At 42.6% G+C, this 22992-nt stretch overlaps 1 protein-coding gene across 1 annotated transcript in view; it reads right to left on the bottom strand.

Annotated features, from left to right (window-relative positions):
* Nucleotides 1-680: 680 nt before the first annotated feature.
* LOC130487835 (collagen alpha-1(XXVIII) chain-like) overlaps nt 681-22992 on the bottom strand; it is a 44914-nt gene continuing 22602 nt past the window's right edge. The window contains exons 19-36 of the mRNA XM_056861378.1: nt 21379-21447; nt 20266-20337; nt 18106-18174; nt 16839-16907; nt 16656-16724; nt 13329-13397; nt 12441-12509; nt 11006-11074; nt 10377-10445; nt 9395-9475; nt 8559-8594; nt 7175-7211; nt 5769-6326; nt 4105-4346; nt 2952-3033; nt 2734-2865; nt 1498-1686; nt 681-782 (exon numbers count right to left, since the gene is read on the bottom strand). Coding sequence (XP_056717356.1) covers nt 775-782; nt 1498-1686; nt 2734-2865; nt 2952-3033; nt 4105-4346; nt 5769-6326; nt 7175-7211; nt 8559-8594; nt 9395-9475; nt 10377-10445; nt 11006-11074; nt 12441-12509; nt 13329-13397; nt 16656-16724; nt 16839-16907; nt 18106-18174; nt 20266-20337; nt 21379-21447 — 1989 coding nt within the window. The 3' untranslated portion in view covers nt 681-774. The remainder of the gene's footprint in view (nt 783-1497; nt 1687-2733; nt 2866-2951; nt 3034-4104; nt 4347-5768; nt 6327-7174; nt 7212-8558; nt 8595-9394; nt 9476-10376; nt 10446-11005; nt 11075-12440; nt 12510-13328; nt 13398-16655; nt 16725-16838; nt 16908-18105; nt 18175-20265; nt 20338-21378; nt 21448-22992) is intronic.

Here is a 22992-nt window from a genome sequence, read left to right as displayed (position 1 = left end):
CCCTGCCATATTAACTCATTTTCCCTCTTAAAATTGTAATAAAGGCTGCAGTCCTGAAGTGGGGGAAGGCAAAGCTACTTAGGTGCTGGCATAAGTGCCCTTTTAACTCAGAATAAGGGGTACTTACACTGTCCTGGGCAAACACGCTGGCGTCAGGGAGCCACAGAGCTGTGCTGGCCCCCACTGCCAGTGCAGCCATGCCAGCAGGGAATTCCCAGAAGGGGAAGCACACGCCAGCATGGGGGAGGATGTTCCTGGGGCATCCCAAGGGGTAGAGCTGATGTTAGTCAGCTTCCAAACCCTTTTTGCCCCAGGAACACCCTCTCGAGCTGTGATGTTGCTACGCCACCTTTTTTTGGTGGCCTTGCTGTATGGGGGCATTTTTACGTTTTTAGTTTACAAATGCTTTTTTCTTCAATCTACAAAGCATGCAGTTTCATTTTAGCCCCAAACCAACAGTGTAACCCTATGCAGATTTTCTCTGGTGTAAACCCGTTTACTTCAAGGGGCTTAGACTGGAGTAATTCTGCATACAATTGCATTGCTAGTTTGTTTGATCCCACTGTGTTAAAATTGTATCTTGAGAAATAGGGTACCCACTGCCCCACTGACTCTAGTGGAACCTTACTAGAATAAGTGGCTTGAGGATAGTGGCCTTAAGTTCAAAACATAAAAAAGTTCTTAATACATATGCATGAAATATTTTATCCGTTGGCTGGAATAAAGGCCTTTCCTTGAAGTCTCCTTGGTGGACATCTCCGTTAGCATTCTTCTTCAGACATCTGTAAAATAGGGCAAGTTATATAGTTGTACCAATAAATATGAATTTGTCAAATATGAACTTGTTACTTTAAACCAAACAGTGTGGGCAAAACCAACTAAGCATTATAAATACTTTGGAAAAATAATGGCATCCCATTGAACCATCAGAGGGGCACTTATGAAGATTTTAGGAAAAATATGGAAAAAATTGTAGGAATATTTTACTGACTTCTGGCCTTAAAGTGTGACGTTATAATTAAAGATCATGGCAACAATCTAGCAACCCATGAGTGCTGGATTAGTCCATCCATTGAGGTTCCTCACATTGTTTTTCCTTCACTCTCTTCCTGTACTGAATCTCCAAGCTGCTGCTTCTTTTTACTTTATACTAGCGGTGGGGGGGGTATCAGGGGTCAGTGAAAGTTATTTGAGGGGAGAATGAGAATGTGTGGAATGGGACAAAGGGTTGTTATGGTTTCCTTTAACACAAATCCTCGCCTCTAGAGTTTGGTGGGACATACTCCCTAGTAATTGTGTGCATAGGATTACAGGCTGTGATTTTTTGCGGGGAGGGGAAGGATATGCATAAGTATAATGGTCCTATCTGTGATAATGAAACCTGGAGGTGTTCAAACAATTGAGACAAGTATTTACTTTCTTTCAATACAGTTTTCATTCAGAAAATACAACACATCAGGGTAGTTTTCAACTATAGAAAAACTTATTGATTCTTACCTCCAGAGAAAAATACACAGGTCTTTTTGCAGTCTTCTTCACTGTCGAAGCGATTTTCATTTCCATCACAGCCACCATACCAAAACTGAGCACAAGAATTGGCTTGCTTATCATAATACCATTTTATTATATATGTCCGGCACGGTCCTTGATCTAATTGTAATTTACATTGTGGAGTCGGAATCTTTTCTTTAAAAAAAATAACAAAAAGAACTATTTTCAGCATAGTACTTTTGAAATAATTGTGACAGTAAAGCTGCCTTTGAAAGAATAATTTTAATGTTTAAAAAGTTAAATGAACTGCTAGCAGATAATAACAGACATATGAATGTAATCTAAGAAAATATTCTACAAAGAGATGTTTGATCAATCGCAAAATCAATGGCTACAATCCAGAGAGAGTTCTATTAGACTTGTCCAAGGGTATGCATGTACCCACAGGAAGCACCAACTTTTTCCTTTCAACAGTAGCCCAAGCCTTTTCCCAATACCAGATCACAAACTGAAACTCCCCGGAATTTCAAGAGCAGTTTTTGATGTGGCACTGAATTTGGCTTTTTTTTGGGGGGAGGGGGAACCATACTATGTGTACACAGCTAATCAATCCATTTTGAATTCCAGTGAGAAAGACGGACTAGGGTAAATAATATAAATAAATAGATAAAACAGTAGACTGTGGCCACTGCCAACTAAAAGATGAAAGCTATGTAAGCACCTTGCACTCCCTGGAGGAGGGTGGAAACAAAAAAGAAATGGGTTGTTACTATAGACAGGTCCTTTTATGTGGTGGCACTCTTAAGTGTGAAATGCCTCTGCAAGCATATTAACAACCATGAAAGAGTATTCTGGTCTCTCAAGCCTTTGGTGGGATGTGATATAAAAGTATTACAGTTTTATCTACTGTTTTATTTCTTCATTGTTTTATCATATTAGTTATTGCTGTTTTATATTTTTCTATTGATTCATATTTGTTTGTAAGCCATTGATGATTAACCAGTGATAAATAAAGATATTAAACAAATACACAAATAAATAAATGAGATGTCCTGATGACAGGTATAACTCATAAATACATGGATGAACTCACATTAAGTTACCAAATATAATTCGGAATGGATAAGCGACGTGGACCATCTAATCATACACAGCTATAGATCATCGGAATTTGTTGACTTATTCTTAAATTTATATGCATATCAAAAGAAATAAATGTAAAACTTTGATTTATGTAATGACCTGGCTTTGGCGTAGGTGCCATGGAAGAAGCTGGTGAATGAGAAGATGACTGTGGTTTTGATGGTGGTATTGATGGCAACAGCGGTGGTGGTGGTGAAGATGAAGATGGTGGTGGCAGTGTTGATGTCACTACTGCAGGATATAATTTTAAAAGGAACAGTTTTGGTTTGGATCGGGAAACATGGCATGTTAGGAACCAGATGATGAAAATCTATTACCTTCAGTATTCGCTGGAGACAAGGATGGATTATTAAGTTCAATATCATAGCTCTCATGAAGTCTCTTGGGTGATTTCTTTGCCTGAAACAAACATTCAGTTTATTAATTCTAACATTCAGAGAATCTAAGAGAATATATTTATCTCAAGAAAGAACGATTTTTATTTAATCTTATTTTGGGCCTAAGTACACGTTACACAGTCCTTCAGTCATATCTGGGTCTGTCACAAGGAATTTCAATCAAGATATGTGAATTTCCCACTGGGGACTCAGTTCCTAGGAATGTAGGGGCCATTTCAGATTGGGACCATGGCACACAAGGAGAAGGTGTTAAAGAGGGTGTAGGCACCTGGTTGGCCACTGTGTGAGCAGACTGCTGGACTTGATGGGCCTTTCTTATATTCTTAAGGCTTAAACACCCTCTTCCCGTGGGCTATGGTTCCTTTCTGAACTGGGATGCTGTATACCTGGGAACTGAGTGCCCAGTGGGACAGTGCCTGCCTTATTGAATGTCTTTCTGGCAGACCCAAGGACTTTGTAATATGTAGATAGTTCCTGAGAAACCTCATATGTCTTTGTCCAATTTACATCCATCCTCAAAGAACCACTCACTGCTATATGTTTTGAGTTTAACAAAAATTTGCAAGGCTCAGAGTATTAAAATCAATTTTAAGGCACAGTATCATAAAGCACTAACAAAGATAATTTCAGGCCTTAGATTGTGTGTGTGTGTGTGTAAAGTGCCGTCAAGACGCAGCTGACTTATGGCGACCCCTTTTTGGGGTTTTCATGGCAAGAGACTAACAGAGGTGGTTTTGCCAGTGCCTTCCTCTGCACAGCAACCCTGGCATTCCTTGGTGGTCTCCCATCCAAATACTAACCAGGGCTGAGGCCTTAGATCACAGTACTATTAAATTAAAACTGTTAGTAATAGTCTCCACCTTGACTAACTTTGATGCTCAGACAGTTTTGTTCCCGAGAGCCAACATAAAAATGGCCTGAATAAAATAAACAAATGGACAATAGTCTACAGCTAACCATTTATATTTAAAACACTATGTTCTACAGCAAGTTCCCTAAAAAGAGATATTAAAGACAACTCATTTACTGCAAGTAAAAGGAATTCAGAAAATATCCAGTGTCCAACAATTACCGGGATTAATGGCTGAGAAATCTGTTCAAGCTTTATGGAATTCTCTTTCATGGGTGTTTCATATGCCTTAGATGAAACAGACTGCCCAGTATTACTGTTAGTGTGAAATAAGTATTGGGAAGAATGAGATGCTACTGAGTGAATGGATGGTCCATTTATGCTTCCTCCATTTCCAATGCGGTTATATATTAAGGCACCGTGTTCATCTTCACAAAACTGGTTTACAAGTTTGGATTCCAGAGCTTAAAAGAAAAAAAATATATTAAAATCTTATATGGTGAAACGTACACATTTTGGTCAAGAAATAAGATTATTCATGTAATGGTGATCATGTTTCAACAAACATAAAAGAGTAACAGTTTCTTTGGTGTTTGGATAGCCTAGGGTTGTGTTGTTGTTTTTTCCACATCTGGTGCGCCAAAGTAACTGTTAGTATTTCTCTATCTACAAGTGGGGACCTGCGATACTCGCAGGAGGAAATCTCACCCCCCATCACAGCTGATTCCCACACCTGATTTCCTACTTACGGCCGGGGGTGGCAGGAGACTTGCAGAGGGAATCCCATTGCCAAGCCTGGCGTGGTTCCAGGCCTCTCCACTGCTGCTGAGCACAGGGCAGCAGCTAACATCCACCGACGCCAGCCCAGAGTGGCCCCTGACATCCCCCTCCAGAATACGCTGCCACCGCAGCCAGCCCAGAGTGGCTGCTGGAATCCACCACCGCCGCTGAGCCCGGGGCAGCCGCCAGTATCTGCTGGTGCTTAGCCAGCCTGGAGGAGTAGCCACTGACGTCCTCCACCGCCATGTCCGGTCCCTCAGCGGCTCCATTTCACTTGGGTAGGTGCATTGTCTGCACATTTACAGACAGCACAAATGTATTTGGGGGGGGGATTTAACCCCCATGTATTTTATTATTGATTTCAGATTTTTTTGCAAACATGGGGGGGGGGTCCCCCAAGTTTGAAGAAAAATCTTTTGGGATAAGTGTGCCCCCATCAGCCGATTTAGGCATTCACAGATAGAGGCACACTTGGGAATTAAATATATAGATACCTGTAACGCAAGCATTGGGGAAGGCACTGGCAAACCATCCTGTAAACAAAGTCTGCCTAGTAAACGTCGGGATGTGATGTCACCCCATGGGTCAGGAATGACCCAGTGCTTGCACAGGGGACCTTTACCTTTAACGCAAGCATAATGGGTTGGAACTAACTAACTTTTCCACTGGAGGAAAAAGGGACCAGCAAAAAGGCTAGAGATCATGGAACCTGCATGGACAAAAGCCACGTGGGTGCGGAGCTGTAATAAGGGAATTGGGCAAGATAAAAAAGCTGTAATATTCTTGCATATCATAGTTTATTGACTCTGTGTCCCCAGTGGTTTTCTTTATAACTTTGAGGTGGTAGTTCATTTATTAATGAACAATGTATAAGTGAACTAGGTTTTGCACATGACCTCCACTGTGCCTATTTCGAGATGTTAGACAAGCACAAAAAAGGATATCCTTTACATAAGAATATAACGTAAAAACAGTGGAAGAGTCCTAACAGATTAGACCAATGGCCCATTTGTGACTGGGTGGAGGCACCAAAAGAAAGGAACCCAAGACTTGCTAACTTGAACATGACCTGTGAGGTCTTTTCTGAGCAAGGATTATATACTCACCTGGAAGTGTATTAAAGTCATCTATGAGATACATATGTTCTCTGTCAGGGTCTGATGCAATCAAATTCAGTTCACGCAAAAATTCAACTTGTGTTGGATCGGAAGTGTTTACAATTCCAATTGCATACATTTCAATGTTGGCTGCATGAGCTTCTCGGACAGCAAAATCCAGTTTAACAGCTTCTCTCTTGTCTGCTTGGCCATCGGTTAAGACTATAGCAACTTTCCTGACACCGGTTCGAGCCCCAAAAAATCCTTCCTGGGTTGCTTTGCGGATGGCGGTCCCTGTGTAAGTGCCTTCACCCATATACAGCATTTTCCTGATGGCTTGTTTCACATCTTGTTGGGTAGTATATCTATTAAGTCCAAATTCAAGCCGAACTTCCAAACTGTAGAGGACAAGACCAATTCTGGTAGCATTTCTGCCTACAGTCACTCTGTCTACTAAAGCAGTGACAAAATCTTTGATTATTTCAAAGTTTTCTGGACCAACACTTTCAGAGCTGTCTATCACAAATACAAGCTCCATCGGTATCTCCTTGCATTTTATGCCACAGCCTGCATAGGAAAAACAAACAAAGCTTGAATATTCCATATTCTATTAAAGCTACACAGTCGGCCCATACAGTCAACCTTCCCTATATGTAATGTATATAAGCAAGAAATTATTACAATATCTTAGATCCAGAGATCAATCAGTAGAAAGTGCTGGTAAATGTAGATTTTCCCCACATTGCCCTCCCAGCAGTCTCTTTCAGCCTCCAAACTGATGATTCCTGGGGTTGAGGGACATGTGGCTAAACAGCTACATAGGTCGGTGGGGCTGCAGTGAGGAGGAGGGAAGGATGGGAAAATCAGCCCCTCTTTTTTCCATCATCGGCACTTGCAGAAGGAGGAAGGATGCAATTTTGCCCCTCATTTCCTGAGGAAGGTCCATAGGAGCTTTTCCTCAGTCTAACCTGACCCAGCCGTAGTCTCATTCTTGACTGAGGGTTGGATCCAGGCAGATTTTTCACTCTGTCTCATCTAATTCTCGTCCTTACTGTTGCCCCTGTTCCATGTGTGCTTTATGTGGATCCCATGAACCCTTTTTCACCAACAGAAAAGCTAGTGAGATCCAATCCTGAAAATTGTTCTGTTTGGCTAAATTAAACATTCCCTGCCTGCCTCTTTGTTCTAGGGAGCTTTTCTATATTACATTTCAGAGCTCCTGCCATAGACAGGCTACTGTTAGGGTCCACATTCTAGCCCCTCTTCTTGGATGCTAAGCAACAGGAAATATTCAGTGAGCTTTCAATTTTCCCTGGAAGTTTTTAATGTCCTAACAAATGTTCTGGTTGGAACAGAAGATAAAAAGGTGAAAAGTGACCTGATACAAGATAAGATAAAGCTTGTTGAAAACTTACCACAGATCTCTTTAATCAGTTTAATGATATCTTCTCTCTAGGTTAGAAAAGACGATTAAAGTACACATGGACATCATCTAACAACTACTTCCTTTCCAGCAATAATTTATAACCTGGCTTCTCCCACACATATGTAAAATTTCAGGGATTTGTTATCCTTAGGGAAGTGGCTGATATTCCTCCTATGAATTGAATTAAATTTGGAATGCTGTCCCATTGAATCAGTGCTTGAATGCTAAAAGTTCATCGTGGATGAAGAAACTGGAGTAACAGAACCACGTGTAGAAGTGTATCTAACATCTCCATAATGTAAAGAGGAATACAGTCCCAAAGATCTAAAAATGTAGTAATCCCTTCCTCTCATGGGTACTACTTGTGAGTACTCTACATTCCACATAGGTTAACCCTACTGCACACAATGCAAGTGATAGCATACATCAAACTCTCTCCCTTTAAGTTCCTTAAGAGAGAAGAATGACTTTGCCACCCACTTATGTAGATGTGCCAAGGCAGATAAGTAAGTTGACTGACCAGGCCCGTTGACGCACTAGCAAATAACACCGCAACAGAAACGCGCTCTCCACAGCAGATTCCAAAACGATTTAAAAATTCTGTACCCACCTATCGCCCTTTCCCGGATTTTTTCTCAAAAAGCGCCCCCGCCATCACAGCGGAGCCCTCGTCCCGAGAAATGCGCATGCGCGGCACACTCCACGCGGATATTAGGAAAAAAATGTGATTGGCCGGTTTTCGGCTTGAGGGATTGTGGGATGGCAGCAAGGGGAGAAATAAAGTGGATTTTCAGATCGCACTCCAGGCTTCGGGTGGGAAAAACGGCTTTTTTTATTTACATCGCCGTATATGCGATTTCTGTTAATGCGGAGAAATCGTGCGCTGAGGCCGCTTCCAACATCCTTCGCGTGACATGAGGTGCGGACATGCAGGGAAAACGCGCGTGAGAAGGCGGCGCAAATGGTGAGTGCGGACACGGCCCAGGGAAACTTTCTAGGTTGGAACATCTGGATGGGTGTTGAGGACAAAACAGTCCACTCAACTAACACTCTGATCTTGAATCAGTATGCTTCGTGGTATGAAGGTTGTCTTGATCCCACAACCAAACAACTAACTCCCCCGCTCCCTGTTTGTGTGGTTCTCTTTGCTAAAATGCCTTGGGATCTCTCTAATGTTAGAGAGATGTTTTCTATGCTCTTTGTTTCCATTTGTCAGAAAATAAATAATATTCGTTAAATATTAGCACTCTCTTTTGATGTATTTCTTATTCTAATAAATACACTGACTGTTTTCCCTTTCATGACTGACACATGCAGAGATTGATATAGTTGTGCCTTATGGACATTTATTTACAAAAAATATGTCTGCTTACTGTGAGACCTTGCTCTCCTTTCGTTCCAGTTTTGCCCTGAAATGAAGATTTATTTAGTTATTTCCAAATTTGTTAGTAACTTCTGATGTAATTCCTAGCGAGGATTTCTACTGGATTGATAGATATTAGGATACAACCTACCATCATTTACTTTTCTCAGAAAGAAAAGCTGAGGGGCTAATTAAATGTTACACTCTAAAATGCTTAAAAGGGTCTAAACACCTTCCTTCACAAACATAGAAAAGCTTATTGGGTGGGGGGGTTGAAGGGGAGAAGCATTTTGGGATGATTTCACTGCCTGCTATTCTTTCTCTGAATTGCTCCTGAGTATCTGTCCCACGGTGCAATGCAAAATGTATGTATATGTTCAGCTCTGATTGGCCAGTCCATATGCTGTCATGAACCCGCCACATCCTCTTACCCTTCTCTGACCATTTTACAAAAGGTGAATTAAAAATAAGGTGCTGAACAAATAGCTGACCAGAAGAAAAACCCTAACAAAGTGTTTGAAAAAGTGGACATTCAGTCTAAACTAAAGCACTAGGTGGAGGGGAAGCAGTAATCAGGGTTCTTTCCACAAGCAGTTCAACTATTAAGTGAGGGTTGGAGGCAGGGGAAAGCAGAGGTTGTCCTACATCAGAAAAACTCACACACTTTAAATGTGTAAGCATTTCCTTAACATGGGGAGAGTCATTCTAAATGAGAGAAAGCTTGTTTAATATTTTTCTCTACACCCAGAAAATTCCGTGCTAGTGCTAATACTTAAGGTGAATTTATTTGCAGGGTCATAGAAATGAGCTTAAAGATTAACTCAGCAATATGGTCTAGGTACTTACAGGTTCCCCTGCTGCACCGGGATCACCCATGTTACCTTTCTCTCCTTTTCTTCCTCTCTCGCCTGCAGCTCCGCGATCACCCTTGAAATTGATTACATAACATCCATAAGACAACTTAATTGTATCTAATTACCTCTATTCCAAATCTTATGCACTGAGGGGAATGGCTAGGCAATATTTCAGAGATCACTGTGTGTTTGCTGTCAAAATGACTGTAATATATAACTATCAAATATTGCTCGAACTATCAAATATCGCTCTTTCTGAAAATTCTCCAATGTAAATAATACAAAAAGTCATGGCTTAACTGGGAGTCTGCAGGGGAGGGGGAAACTGGCAAAAATCACCTTCCTCTGCCCATGGAAATGCCATTCTGCTAGCCTAATAGCCATTATAATGTCAGAATTAACGCCTTTGTATCTTTTCCACCCCTTAAATTTCCTAAAAGAAGACAATCTGATTGTAATATGGAACTTCCTTTTTGTAAAAGTATAAATTGGTGCTTTTGGGGATTTCAGTTCTAATAACAAACAGGCAGATGGAACAATTAGCTGCTTCTCTAACAAAACAGTAAATTCTATTAATCACATTAGTTCATCAGCCTACAATTTGAACAAGATTGTTTAAGACATATATTATTTCCCCAGACATATTTGAAAATGCCCTTAGCCTTATGGTATCTCAGTAGGGGTTTTTCTATTTTTATTTTTTATAGATTACAAGGAACCCTGAACAGATGGATTCGAGCCCAGCAGCACCTTAAAGACCAACAAGATTTTAGGGGTATGAGATTTTGAGAGTCAAAGCTCCTTTCTCAGATATGACAAAGACAGATTTGTCTCTCAAAAGCTCATATCCTGAAAATATTGTTGGTCTTTAAGGTGCTACTGGAATCTAGGTGTTGTACTTCAGACCAACATGGCTACCTTTGAAAGAAACCCTGAAAAATTTAATTAAGCCGTAGATCTAATCGATATCATACCTTTGGTCCAAGGAGTCCTTCTCCAGGAGTCCCACGAGGCCCCGGCATTCCTTGAATTCCTTGCTCACCCTAATCGTAATTAGGTCAGAAATGTTGCCATTTAATATTTTCTATCATAAATTAATCCTAATTATTACAGAAGTTTGGTTCTAGGTATACATTTTAAAAAGAAACAATTTTACTCAAGCTATTTTTTGTCAATAGGCTGATGTAACTATTCATCATCCCAACTGAATTCTGCATTTGTTCTTGGAAATAATATTTGGCAACCCTTATTCTACCAGAGGTCACTGGTGGAATGCAAATACTCAAATGAATACTGCCTTACCTAAAATGGGATTTAGCTAAAATCTGAACAGATAGGTAGTGGTAGAAAGTGCAGTTAAATTGCAGCCAACCTATGGCAACACCATGGGCTTTTCGAGGCAAGAGATACTCAGAATTGGTTTGTCATTGCCTACCTCTGCATAACAACCTTGGACTTCCTTGATGGTCTCCCATGCCTAACCAGGGCAAACCCTGCTTAGATTCTAAGATCTGATGAGATCAGGCTAGCCTGGGACATCCTGGTCAGGGCAACTGTCATGTTTAGACCAGGCCTAAGTGTTTCCTTCAGTTACATGTGATACCTTTGGTCCTTGGATACCTTCCCCTGGAGGTCCCAATGGTCCAGGTGGCCCTTGTCGCCCAACATTACCCTGAATGGAGAATGAACATAGTTTCCTTAGAAATAAAGACCTGCAAAAATGTGATTTCATTTTTACTTCCACATAAATATGCTTAGCTGTTTTATTTAAAATATTTACATCCTGCCCTATCTCCTTAGACTCAAGATAGCTAACAAGGCAACGTTGCAACTAAACCACATAATACAACAATCAACAAATTGAAAACAGCCCACAAGATAAAAACGCAGCCAGATCTGACTAATCAGTTGACTCTTTACCAAATGCTCTGAAATAAAACCATCATTAGAAGTATGCTATAATCCACACTACACTTACTCCAGTGCAGAAAGTGGATTGTGGACCATTGTCCAAATCTTGTAATTTTTTAAAATGAACTTGTCTCCAGGCATATAACCTGTTGTGATCTTTAATGCTTCTATTCCTGTATAAGAATCCTAAGGGAGGTTTATAAGCATTCCAGCCAGAACCCAGGAAAAGGAATGGTTTGCAGATACCAACATCTGATGAGTTTGGGGCATAAGAAACATTCTGGGAACTGATTCTTTCTCAGTCTCCATTTTCAATACTTGCAGCACCCTGAAGGACATTGCCACCACCACCTCTTCCTTTTTCTCTTTGAGAAGCCTCTGGTTTGTAGAATTTTTTGGATTTAGCATTGTCAAATTTCACTTTCCTCTTTATGTGACCAATTCTGTAATATGAACTACTGCGGTATAAATCGGAACATTTTTATAATTTTCATCCATTATATCTGTGCCATTAGTTGATTAACACTTCATGTGGGTGATACTTTTTCTCTCCATTTTTCCATTAACAAAATGTCTGTTACTTATAAGATCAGCTAATTTATTGTATGACATGGGCCCTAGTCCATGAAAAATTATGCCACAATAAATCTATTAGGGGTGGATTCTATCTATAATGAATGAAGCTTCACTAAGTGAAAGGAACTTTCCTGCCTTCTTCTTCCACTGCAACTTGCTTGTACCCTGAAATTGTGCCCCTGGGGATCAGCGGGATTCCAAGGAACAACATGATGACAGGGGTCATCAAAAATATCACCTTTCTGTGGGCAGAAGGGCCTTCCATAGAAAGTGGAAAGGGAGAACAGGATCTGAGTTTTACAGAATCAGCCTAAGGAGTATTATACCCTTCTAAATCCATTGAAGTCAGTGGGCTTAGAAGGGTGTAACTCTGCTTAAGTAAGGTAGCACAAGACTCCCTTTTGTTTTTGCTGCAACAGACTAGACATCTCTCTGGAATTCATGAAAATAGTTATCCCTAGAACGCCCAAAGTTTAAAGCAATTCCACATAAAGAAGGAGTCATAATCATTATTTTTAAAAGTACTGTTTCAGAATTTAACTGTAACTTACTTTTGGTCCTGGAAGGCCTTCTCCTGGGGGACCTGGGAGACCAACTGGCCCTCTGATACCAGGATCACCCTGAAAATTTACATTTTCAAAACAGTCACAATGTCCCATTTTACTTTATGCCAGACTCAATGAACAAAGGAAGATTCAGGAGAAAAAGTGGAGCACAATCACAATCCAAAGCCCCTTCCTTAGCAGTGCAATCCCAATGCACAGGTACTCCAGACTAAATGCAATTATTGCAATAGGTTTACAGTGCAATCCTAAATAGAGCCTTTGTAAGCCCGTTGACCTCTTTCCTATGCAGAGTTACACCCTCTGGACTTAAATGAACTAGAAGGGTGTGACACTGTTTAGGATTGCACTGTTAGTCACTGCTATCTTCATCAACAAGAAAGGGAAAGCACACATAGGAAAATCATAGCTATAGGAACCTTGTGGTGCTGATTGCATCTCCATACCTCACACTTTTTTGGCTGGCAAGGTTCCTCGAAAGACCAATAGAGGCCATTGGTGCATGCACTGAGCCTTTTCTATTCGTTAGATAACCATAACCAACTACAAAGCTCTGCCATAAATTGCATAAATTTCATACTGGAACGTGCACTGCAGAATGGATATGCTTCTGGTTGGCATGTGAATGCTGACTCTGACCATTTCTAAACCACTGTGATATTTTAACATAAAAAGCAAAACACCCCACTTAAAAAAATATAGCTATGGACTATTAGTAATGCACTTCTGTTAACAACATTAGTGTATTTATGGGGAAATGCCGCTACAGGATAAAACAAATCCGGATTAACTAGCGTTGGGGTCCTCTGAAATGCATATGATAATCAATATAGAAATATTAATGTTATATTTATAATTTATATTAGCGGCTTTTACCTTCAGTCCAGGTAATCCAATCCCTTCAGGGCCTTGCTCCCCAGGTGCTCCTGGAAGCCCGGGAAGTCCCTGAAAATGGAAGGTGGAAAGATTAACTCTTCATCTTTCTGACATGACGTACATCCAATGTTCCCTGTTATGGGAATACATCTTTTTAAACTTTTTGCAAAATAATTTAGAACGTCCTATCACGCTAGGGCAATTAGAAGAACACTTGGGTTTGTGATAAATTTTGATCAGTTATTAACTTGGTTCAGAGGTAGCAGGAAACCATGATTTAATTAAACTAAGTAGCGTTAGTCTGTGGTCTGAACGCTAACTATGCTAACTGCAGTTGGTTAGAATCTATCAAATTAGGATTTGAAATTGGTATGAATTCAGCTTATTAACCACGTTAGTCTTAATTATGTTTTTGAGTTATGTATAAATGTGGAATCTTGGCTTAATCCAGCAATGGTTACTAGGGTTGCCAGGTCCCTCTTCGCCACCGGCAGGAGGTTTTTGTGGTGGGGCCTAAGGAAGCCGGGGTTTGGGGAGGGGAGGGACTTCAATGCCATAGAGTCCAATTGCCTAAGCGGCCGTTTTCTCCAGGTGAACTGATTTCTATCAGCTGGGGATCAGTCATAATAGCAGGAGATCTCCAGCCACCACCTGGAGGTTGTTGTATATAGAGGCTGGCTAATCTCCTGTTAAGGAAAAATATCCCAACACGCAGCCACTTCCAATTCTTTTGTTATTTTTATATTTTTCCTATGCTTAGTATCTCTTTAAATACCAGTTCACAAAGTTTTCATAACACGATTTACAATACTAAATCACCATAGACAAGATAGATAAATTGTCCACAATGTCCTGCAATCCAAGTCCTCAAAGAGAAATTACAGATGTCTTGCTGCACAGTGTTGTCTTGCAATATGTCTTCTAAAAGTCACCTGGAGGTTGGCAACCCTACTGGTTATATATGAGGGCATGAAATTGCGCCCCCACAGTGGAAGCAGTAGCAAGTGGGTTAGAAGTCGGCAGGGACAGCATTCACATGCTGCTGTCCCCACACCACTCCCTGCTGGATCCACCACCCCTGACCACCTTCTCCCTTCATCACAACGGCACAAAAGCCCCAAACCAATGAAAATCTTGCCAGGCTCTCCTTCAACCCAGCAATCCCCCAAAGAGCTGAGAGCCACTCCCCAGCTGTTAAAAAAAAAGCCTGGTTAAAGAGCTGAAGGGGGGGTAAGGGTTGCCAACCTCCAGGTACGAGCTGGAGATCTCCTGCTATTACAACTGATCTCCAGTTGATAGTGATCAGTTCACTGGGAGAAAATGGTCGCTTTGGCAATCGGACTCTATGGCATTGAAGTCCCTCCCCTCCCCAAACCCCGCCCCCCTCAGGCTTCGCCCTAAAAACCCACCAGTGGCAAAAAGGGGAGGGGGAGATGGATCTCAGTTCCGCCATTCTGAAGGTGACATTAATCTCCACTCCCTCTGGATTGGCTGTGGGCTGTGCTTTCACATTGCAGCCGCACATACAGCTGTAACCCCATTTCCCCTTTAAGTCAGAACAAAGGAGGGCCCTAGGAGTCCCTGAGCTGTGCTCATAAAAAAAACATGGTGCCATGTGAAAGCTCCCAAATAAAGCAGAAGCATGCTGTGTTCCACTTTGGGGGGGATTCCCATGTGGAAACAGCCCTGGTTTGTTTCCTGCTACTACGTCACGCTCTCCATAGCTACAGAGAAGCCTGGCAAAAGTGGTCTGAAAACAACTGATTTTGCCTTTTATCCCTCCTACCAGCAGGCTCCCTGACTGCCCCCTCGGCTCCTAGCCTCCCAGGCAAAAACCATGACGAGAGTGCCAGATATCCCCAGGACGATGCTACAGAGCCTTACAGAGCTTCTGGCTATCTGTAAACAAGTTGTTAATGCTGGGAAGCTTTCCACTTAGTTGGCCACCACAGTGCCGGCTGGGATTGCAGCCAGATCTCTTGAGGGGAGGCAGGAGAAAGTACAAAAGCATTGAAGCCAGCATTTGCTGAGAGAAACCAGGATTGAGTGATTGTGGACTGAATCCTAAAATAACTCATGGTTTTGTATTATGTCTGAATTTATCTGCAATACTTTTTTCCTTTGGCCACAGTGTTATGTATGCAGCGGAAAGCAGCATCTATACTGAGCTTGGGGTTTCTCCAGGCTCCTGAGCTGCGTGTTCGTATTGGCTGTAAGACTGAGTCTGTTCAATCACAGACTCGAGTGCTTGTGTGTTCTCATTGGCTGCAATGGCTGTAGCCACCCAGTAGAGTACTGGGGTGTGTATGGCCTGCGGGGCTGAGCGAGCATATAAGCACGATGCGCACTGAGTTAGCTAGCTGTAATCACAATAAAGCAATGTTGTATTATCTCTGCCTCCTGCCTCGTGTGTCGCCCACGCTACATAACACGCAACATATTACTACAGCTATCCCAAATTATTTTACTGTCTTGCCTAAAAACCCATAAGCATTCATTCTGTTTAAAAGGACCCGACACAGATTTTGTGCTTATATGGATAGATTCCCCCTCCAATATGGTAAGAACATGCGAGATATACCCTAGCGCTTCCTCTCCGTTCCGGTGAAAGGGAGATCCTGCATTCAAATAAATGCAGGATCTCTCTGACTGGGAGTGGCGTGTGAAAAAGGGACAAGGAGAAACCACACATTCATCACACATAGAGGAGAAAGATGGAGAGTAATGTTCAAACAGGACAATTAACTCATTGAAGGTAGCTGAAATATCATGCCTAACAGGGTGATTCTTTCTTATTCTCTGATCTCACTCCTCCTTCTCTCTCTGAACTCAATCTAGTCCTTCGGAATATGAGGGATCTATAGCCCAAAGGAATATAATTTCTAGCACTTACTGAGCCATCCATAGCAGAATTACATCCTTCTAACCCCATTTACTTGCTCCGATTTAGAAGGGTATAATTCAGCTTAAGGGGGGCACTTCAAGGAACTAGTCCATAAACAGTGCTTCAGACTGTTAAGTCCGCGTGGGGAGGACACACGAGGTCGGAGACGGAGTTCCAACAACAACCGCTTTATTGAGAATGTGAACAGAACTGGAGAAGAGTGGACTGACCCCCCCCCGCTTATATGCCCCTCTGGCCGCCTGCGGCCACTCTCCCCCGGTCCATGATTGGGGGGGGGGCAATGACCCCTAGTGACCAATGGCGCATGCCGCTTTTAGGAGCCTCGGAGGAACCCCCAAGCTCGGCAGGGTTTCTCCTGCCTACTGTCCTAACATCCATGCATATATACATACATAACACAGACATAATATTTTTATACTTACTGTCGGGCCTGGATATCCATCTCCCTTTGGCCCAAATGGTCCAGGTGGCCCTGGATGTCCACGGTCGCCCTGTTGGCAAAAAGGAAATATTTGCTTTCTTCTACAATTTGTTAAAGTATATATCTAAAATACTTTCTGTTGTACTTGTTAACTTTTAAGTTAATTTACCAGTCTGGTGGTTACCTTAGCACCAGGAATCCCTATTCCCTGTTCTCCAATTGGGCCAGGAGGACCAGGTAATCCAATATCACCCTTCAACAAAAAATATAGACATATAACAGAACGTTAAAATAATGAGAAATATTATACGTAGACATACAGTGCAATCTTAAACATGTATACTCAGAAGTAAGTCCCACTTAACTCAGTGGGACTTGCTTCAGAGTACACATTCTCTTGTAAGTGTGTTTAGGATTGCATCCTTATTTGCTGTAACATGTTTTCCACTTTCGTCATGTAACAATTATTTCATTGAAAACTAGTTATTTCCTAAGTATCTATAGCTAAAACTTGCACAATTAACTTGCGTATGATTCTGAAAATTCTGTGGGCTGGATCCAGTGTCTCCTGTTCATGAAATCAATGGTGCAGTTTGGTGATTATAGACTGTGGACTTAGTGGCCTTATGCTCTATTCTCTTCAGATGGCAATCTATGTTTCAAACACGAAGAAGATACAGCTTGTTTTGCCCTTCTCACTGCATCTATCAGCTAGGGCCCCTGGACTTATGCCCCAAAGTCTGTCCCTGAAGTTGACTCCAAGGATTCCTTTCTTTGACAAAGATTTCCTCCAACGGTGTCGGAATTTTGCGAAGGGTAGAGCTCTACTATGGCTCAGGTTCAAGGCCTTTTAATATTACGTAATTCCTTAAACTATGTAGCTCGTAAATGTGTGTGTTAAGTGCCGTCAAGTCACGTCCGACTCATGGCGACCCTATGAATCAAAGTCCTTCAAAGTGTCCTATCTTTGACAGCCTTGCTCAGATCTTGCAAATTGAGGCCCGTTAGGGTTGCCAACTACCAGGTAGTAGAGGAGATCTCCTGCTAATTCAACTGATCTCCAGCCGATAGAGATCAGATCACCTGGAGAAAAATGGCTGCTTTGGCAATTGAACTATGGCATTGAAATCCCTCCCCTCCTCAAACCCCGCCCTCCTCAGGCTCCCCCCAAACAATCTCCCGCCGGTGGCGAAGAGGGACCTAGCAACCCTAAAATTGAGGGCTGTGGCTTCCTTTATAGAGTCCATCCATCTCTTGTTGGGTCTTCCTCTTTTCCAGCTGCCCTCAACTTTTCCTAGCATGCCTTTCTTTTCTAGTGACTCTTGTCTTCTCATAATGGGACCAAAATACGACAGCCTCAGTTTAGTCATTTATTAAAGTCACCACAGTAACCAGTTGGGGCCTACGCTGCTGTGATGAACATGATAAAACAAGAGAAATATGTTTGTTACCTTTGGTCCCATAATAGCTCTCCCAGGAACACCAGGCATCCCAAGACGTCCTGGGGCACCAGGTTCACCCTGCCATAAGGGGGGAAAAAACCCTCAGTTCTCAAGGGACAATAATAACATTAGTAAAAATGAAGCAGGGGCTCCAATGTGGTGCCCGCCGACACCTCTTCTGGCGACGGCCAAGTGTTTTTAGGAAGTGGGTGGGGCCTTGAAGGGCTTTAGCCCAGCCATGATTTGAATGGCCATTGGAGATTTGATTGGCTGTGCATATTTTTAAAAAATGTTGCTTTGGCAGCTGCTGCCACCACAGCACAAGGATCTTCACTGTGTGACTCACTCGGACCAGTGGTCATTTTTTCACGGAGGTTTGGCACGGTTTTGCCTTTGTTTTGCCCCGCTTCAAATTTTTCATTTTTCATGAACGCTTCGAGTTTTAGCAGAAAAACCGCGTCAACTCCACGTCTTCTCAAACCTGAGTTGGTCCGTTCTTCGTGGTTGCTACGCGTTTTTTTTTCCGCTCCATGAAAAACGTTCCTGGGTTCAGACCAATTGTCCCCGCCCATGTCGGCTAATTTCTCCTCCCCTGTGAAAGGTGATTGGCTGGGAGAGTTTCAAGCCCGGGGGACAGCCTCCCTCCAAGGCAGGACAGATCTCTCTCCTGCAAATCCAAGCCAAAACTCCAGTCACCCTTCTGAAGAGAGGCAGCCAGTCTGCTCTGGGTCTCCCTCCTGCTGGTGTGATCCTGTGTGTGTGTGTTGGGGGGGTATCCTGAGAGCAGCAAATCAAAGCCAAAACTCCCGTCACCCTTCTGAAGAGGGGCAGCCAGTCTGCTCTGGGTCTCCCTTCTCTATCTGGATGGAAGTTCCTAGCAATGGATGGCTGGAGCTCTATGTGGGGGGGGCACAATGATGACCGTCTGTCAAAGTCTGGGAAAGGGTGGTGGTGGCCAAGTACGGGGGGGGGACGGGGAACATGGTAAATAGAAAAGTTATATAAGGAAACTGGAGGGACTGGTGCTTTTTTTGGCTGGGGCTGTGTCCACAGAGGTGAACTGCACTGGGTAATCCGCTGGGCGGAGTTGGGGGCGGGCATAAACCATGAGCTTTTCAGAACGGGACAGACCAAACCGTTGTAGAATACTGCTTGCTTTGTTCCCATGAAAAACCAAAACTGTTTCTGGATTGACGGGGATATAAAAACATGAATTTAAATTGCGCCCATAAAAAATAAATTTTAATCGCTTTTTTTTTTTTTGCTCCGCAGCAAGAGAGCATAAAAATTTTCCGTGAAAAGTGGGCCACTGTGTGAGTACCGGTAAAGAAGTGGCCGGAGTGGTGAATCCCATATTTTGTATCAAGTCCTTCTCCGCCACCCCACTCCCAACTAGGAAGCTTTCAACTGGTTTCCATGTGCAAAGGGAGCAGGGACAAGGGATAAAGTGCACAGTAGACAAACCCTGGCTTTGATCTAATGGAGTGTTTCCATGGACTGAAGGATTTCCATCTGCACAGTGTGACTTTCTTGCCTCCCCCCTCTTGGGACAGCCCAAAAATCCCACCAAAATGCTACTCTTGGGGGGGGGTGTCCCCCAACGAACAACCCTTTGCATTGTGGTGGTGGTGGTGGTGGTGGTAGTAAGTGAGAACAGCTCATTGCAGACGGAATTCTTTCCATCCGTGGAAGTGCTCCATTGGATCAAAGCCATGTTCTTGCCATCAGTTGTGTAGGTTTACATGAAGTACTATCAGGCACAAAACTAGATGGGGGTTGAAGGACCATAGCACAAGTACCATTCCCCTATTCCCCCTGCTCTACCCCTCCCCTTCACTCTCCTGTATCTCCAAAAGATCAACAACAACAACAACAACAGATATGTAGACGGGTTTTGACAGGCATGGACACAAAACAAATTGTAATTTCCCCCCCTATCCGTCTCTTCCCTTTTTTCTTTTTCTGTACCCCCTTTAAAAATAAATAAAATTATTTTTTTTAAAAAGAAAAGAAACAAATTAAGGTTTGTTATGATAACTGGAAGCAGCCATAGACATTGAGAACCAAGATGGTAGCACTGTCTCTTCATCCGTGGGCTCTGGTAACTTCTCAGTTTGCCAAGCTGATACCAGCTATGTTAATATACAACAGCAATAAAAATAATCATACTTTAGCTCCTGCAGGTCCAGAGATTCCAGTTGGTCCTGGTAGTCCACGTATACCTCTTTGACCTTGATCCCCCTAGAAAAAAATATTTTAAAGTTTTTTTCCTAGATAGCTTCTCAAAAGTTAATTTTAACTTTCTTGTGAAAACTAACCAGTAAAATTTTCTCATTAGCTGCTCTACATGAACAAAGGAAAGCGTGAAGCTTGTTTGCACAGGAGGTACACACAGCATATAAACATGCTGTGTTTCAAACCACATGTGATTATTCCTGAAGAGCAACTACACTTTTGGGCAACTTCCTGGTTCAGAATACTGGTCCTGACAGTGAGTCATGACTGAGACTCACTACAATCAATGAAATGTGTTGGTTGCAACTAATTGAAATCCAATTGACATTAACAGGGTCTTACAGGAAAAAAAAGTTATGTAAGGTCTGCAGTTTTTGTACAATGAAACAGAACTATTAGGAGGAGGAGGAAGAGGAAGAAGACAGACAGAAAGACAGACACCCTGTGAGAAGAAGAAGAGTTGGTTTTTATATGCCGACTTTCTCTACCACTTAAGGAAGAATCAAACCAGCTTACAATCACCTTCCATTCCCCTCCCCACAACATACATCCTGTGAGGTAGGTGGGGATTAGAGAGTGTGACTAGGCCAAGGTCACCCATCTGGCTTCACGTGTAGGAGGGGGAAACAAATCCAGTTCACCAGATCAGCCTCTGCTGCTTATGTGGAGGAGTAGGGAATCAAACCCGGTTCTCCAGATCAGACTCCACTGCTCCAAACCACTGTTCTTAACCACTACACCTCGCTGGCTCTCTGGGAGGTAAGTGGGGCTGAGAGAGCTCTGTTGTAAGTAGCCCAAGGCCACCCAACTAGCTTCATGTGGAGGAGTGGGGAATCAAACCTGGTTCTGCAGATTAAAGTCCACTGCTCCAAACCACCGCTCTTAACCACTACACCATGCTAAATTAAAAGAAAGTGGCACAGGACAGGTAGAAGCAAGGTTTAGGCTCCAAGCCACTGTCCTGAGACACAAGCTGCAGCTGTAATGCATTGCTAGACACTATAGCAGCACAACAAATCCACAACCACTTAACAAATAATTTCTTGCCTTTTCACCCTGTATTCCGATCCCAGGAGCCCCTTCTGGACCACGAAGGCCAGGTAATCCTGGTTCTCCCTGCAACAGACAGCAACAGCACATAGTTGTGTTCATTGTTTATACTATATTATATGCATGGTTTATATTGAACTCCAAATCATGAAGTATAGCTGATCTTGCTGGGCTGAATGTCCACCATGAGCTCAGCTCAATAGGTGGCAGCAAGCTGCCGTTTCTGCTAGCTGCAGCCAACATTTATAGTATGGGTATCGTAATGCCAGCTCACTTGACAGAATTGGTGTGCAGATTACAAGATAATATAGAGGCAGCATTATAGAAACAGTAAGCACAATACATAGTTCCCCTTGCATAATTGTGTGCGTGTGTATGAAGTGCCGTCAAGTTGTTTCCGACTCATGGCGACCCTATGAATCAATGTCCTCCAAAGTGTCCTATCCTTAACAGCCTTGCTTAGATCTTGCAAATTGAGGGCCGTGGCTTCCTTTATAGAGTCAATCCATCTCTTGTTGGGTCTGCCTCTTTTCCTGCTGCCTTCAACTTTTCCTAGCATGATTGTCTTTTCCAGTGACTCTTGTCTTCTTATAATATGTCCAAAGTATGACAGCCTCAGTTAAGTCATTTTAGCTTCTAGGGTCAGTTCAGGCTTGCATAATTATGGATATTTATATGTATGTGTAAAGTGCCGTCAGCCGACTTATGGTGACCCAGTAGGGTTTTCAAGGCCAAGAGACTAACAGGTGGTTTGCCTCTGCATAATTACCCTGGTATTCCTTGGTAGTCTCCCATCCAAGTACTAACCCGGGCCGACCTTGTTTAGCTTCTGAGATCTGACGAGATCAGGCTAGCCTGGGCCATCCAGGTCAGGGCCTGGGTATTTATAGATATACATTATTTATACATAATCACGTGTCTGACAAAGTGCACAGAAGCTTACACTACGACAAAAGCTTGTTAGACACAAGACTCCTGTATGTTTCTGCTGCAACAGACTAACATGGCTACTCCTCTGGAATTATTTATATTGTACAACTTACTTATTTGGTTGAGTTTGCATTTTCCCTATCATGTGACTCAGGAAGAATATGTTTTTAAAATAAATAAATTAAAATAACTTTGCCAACCGGATAGTGACATCCAATAAATATCCTAAACAGAATTAACTCATCATGTAGGTATTTACACCCATCCATGCAGAACATGTATTACATCAGTGCTTAAAAAGGTAAAGGTCCCCTGTGCAAGCACTGGGTCATTCCTGACCCATGGGGTGACGTCACATCCCGACGTTTCCAAGGCAGACTTTGTTTGCGGGGTGGTTTGCCAGTGCCTTCCCCAGTCATCTTCCCTTTACCCCCAGCAAGCTGGGTAGCTGCAGTACTGCAGCTTAACACTCTGAGCCACGGGGCTCCTACGTCAGTGCTTAGTTGTTATTTAAAAAACAGCCTTTCCTCATCCCAGTTTTGAACCTACAGTCACATGAACACATGAAGCTGAATCAGACCATTGATCTATCAAGATCAGTACTGTCTACTCTGTTGGGCAGTAGCTTTCCAGGGTCTCAGGTGGAGGTCAACAACAAGAGATGTTGGGAATTGAACCTGG

Source organism: Euleptes europaea, chromosome 15, assembly GCF_029931775.1.
Source record: "Euleptes europaea isolate rEulEur1 chromosome 15, rEulEur1.hap1, whole genome shotgun sequence".
Lineage (NCBI taxonomy): Eukaryota > Metazoa > Chordata > Lepidosauria > Squamata > Sphaerodactylidae > Euleptes > Euleptes europaea.
This window is presented reverse-complemented; position numbering and strand designations above follow the sequence as displayed.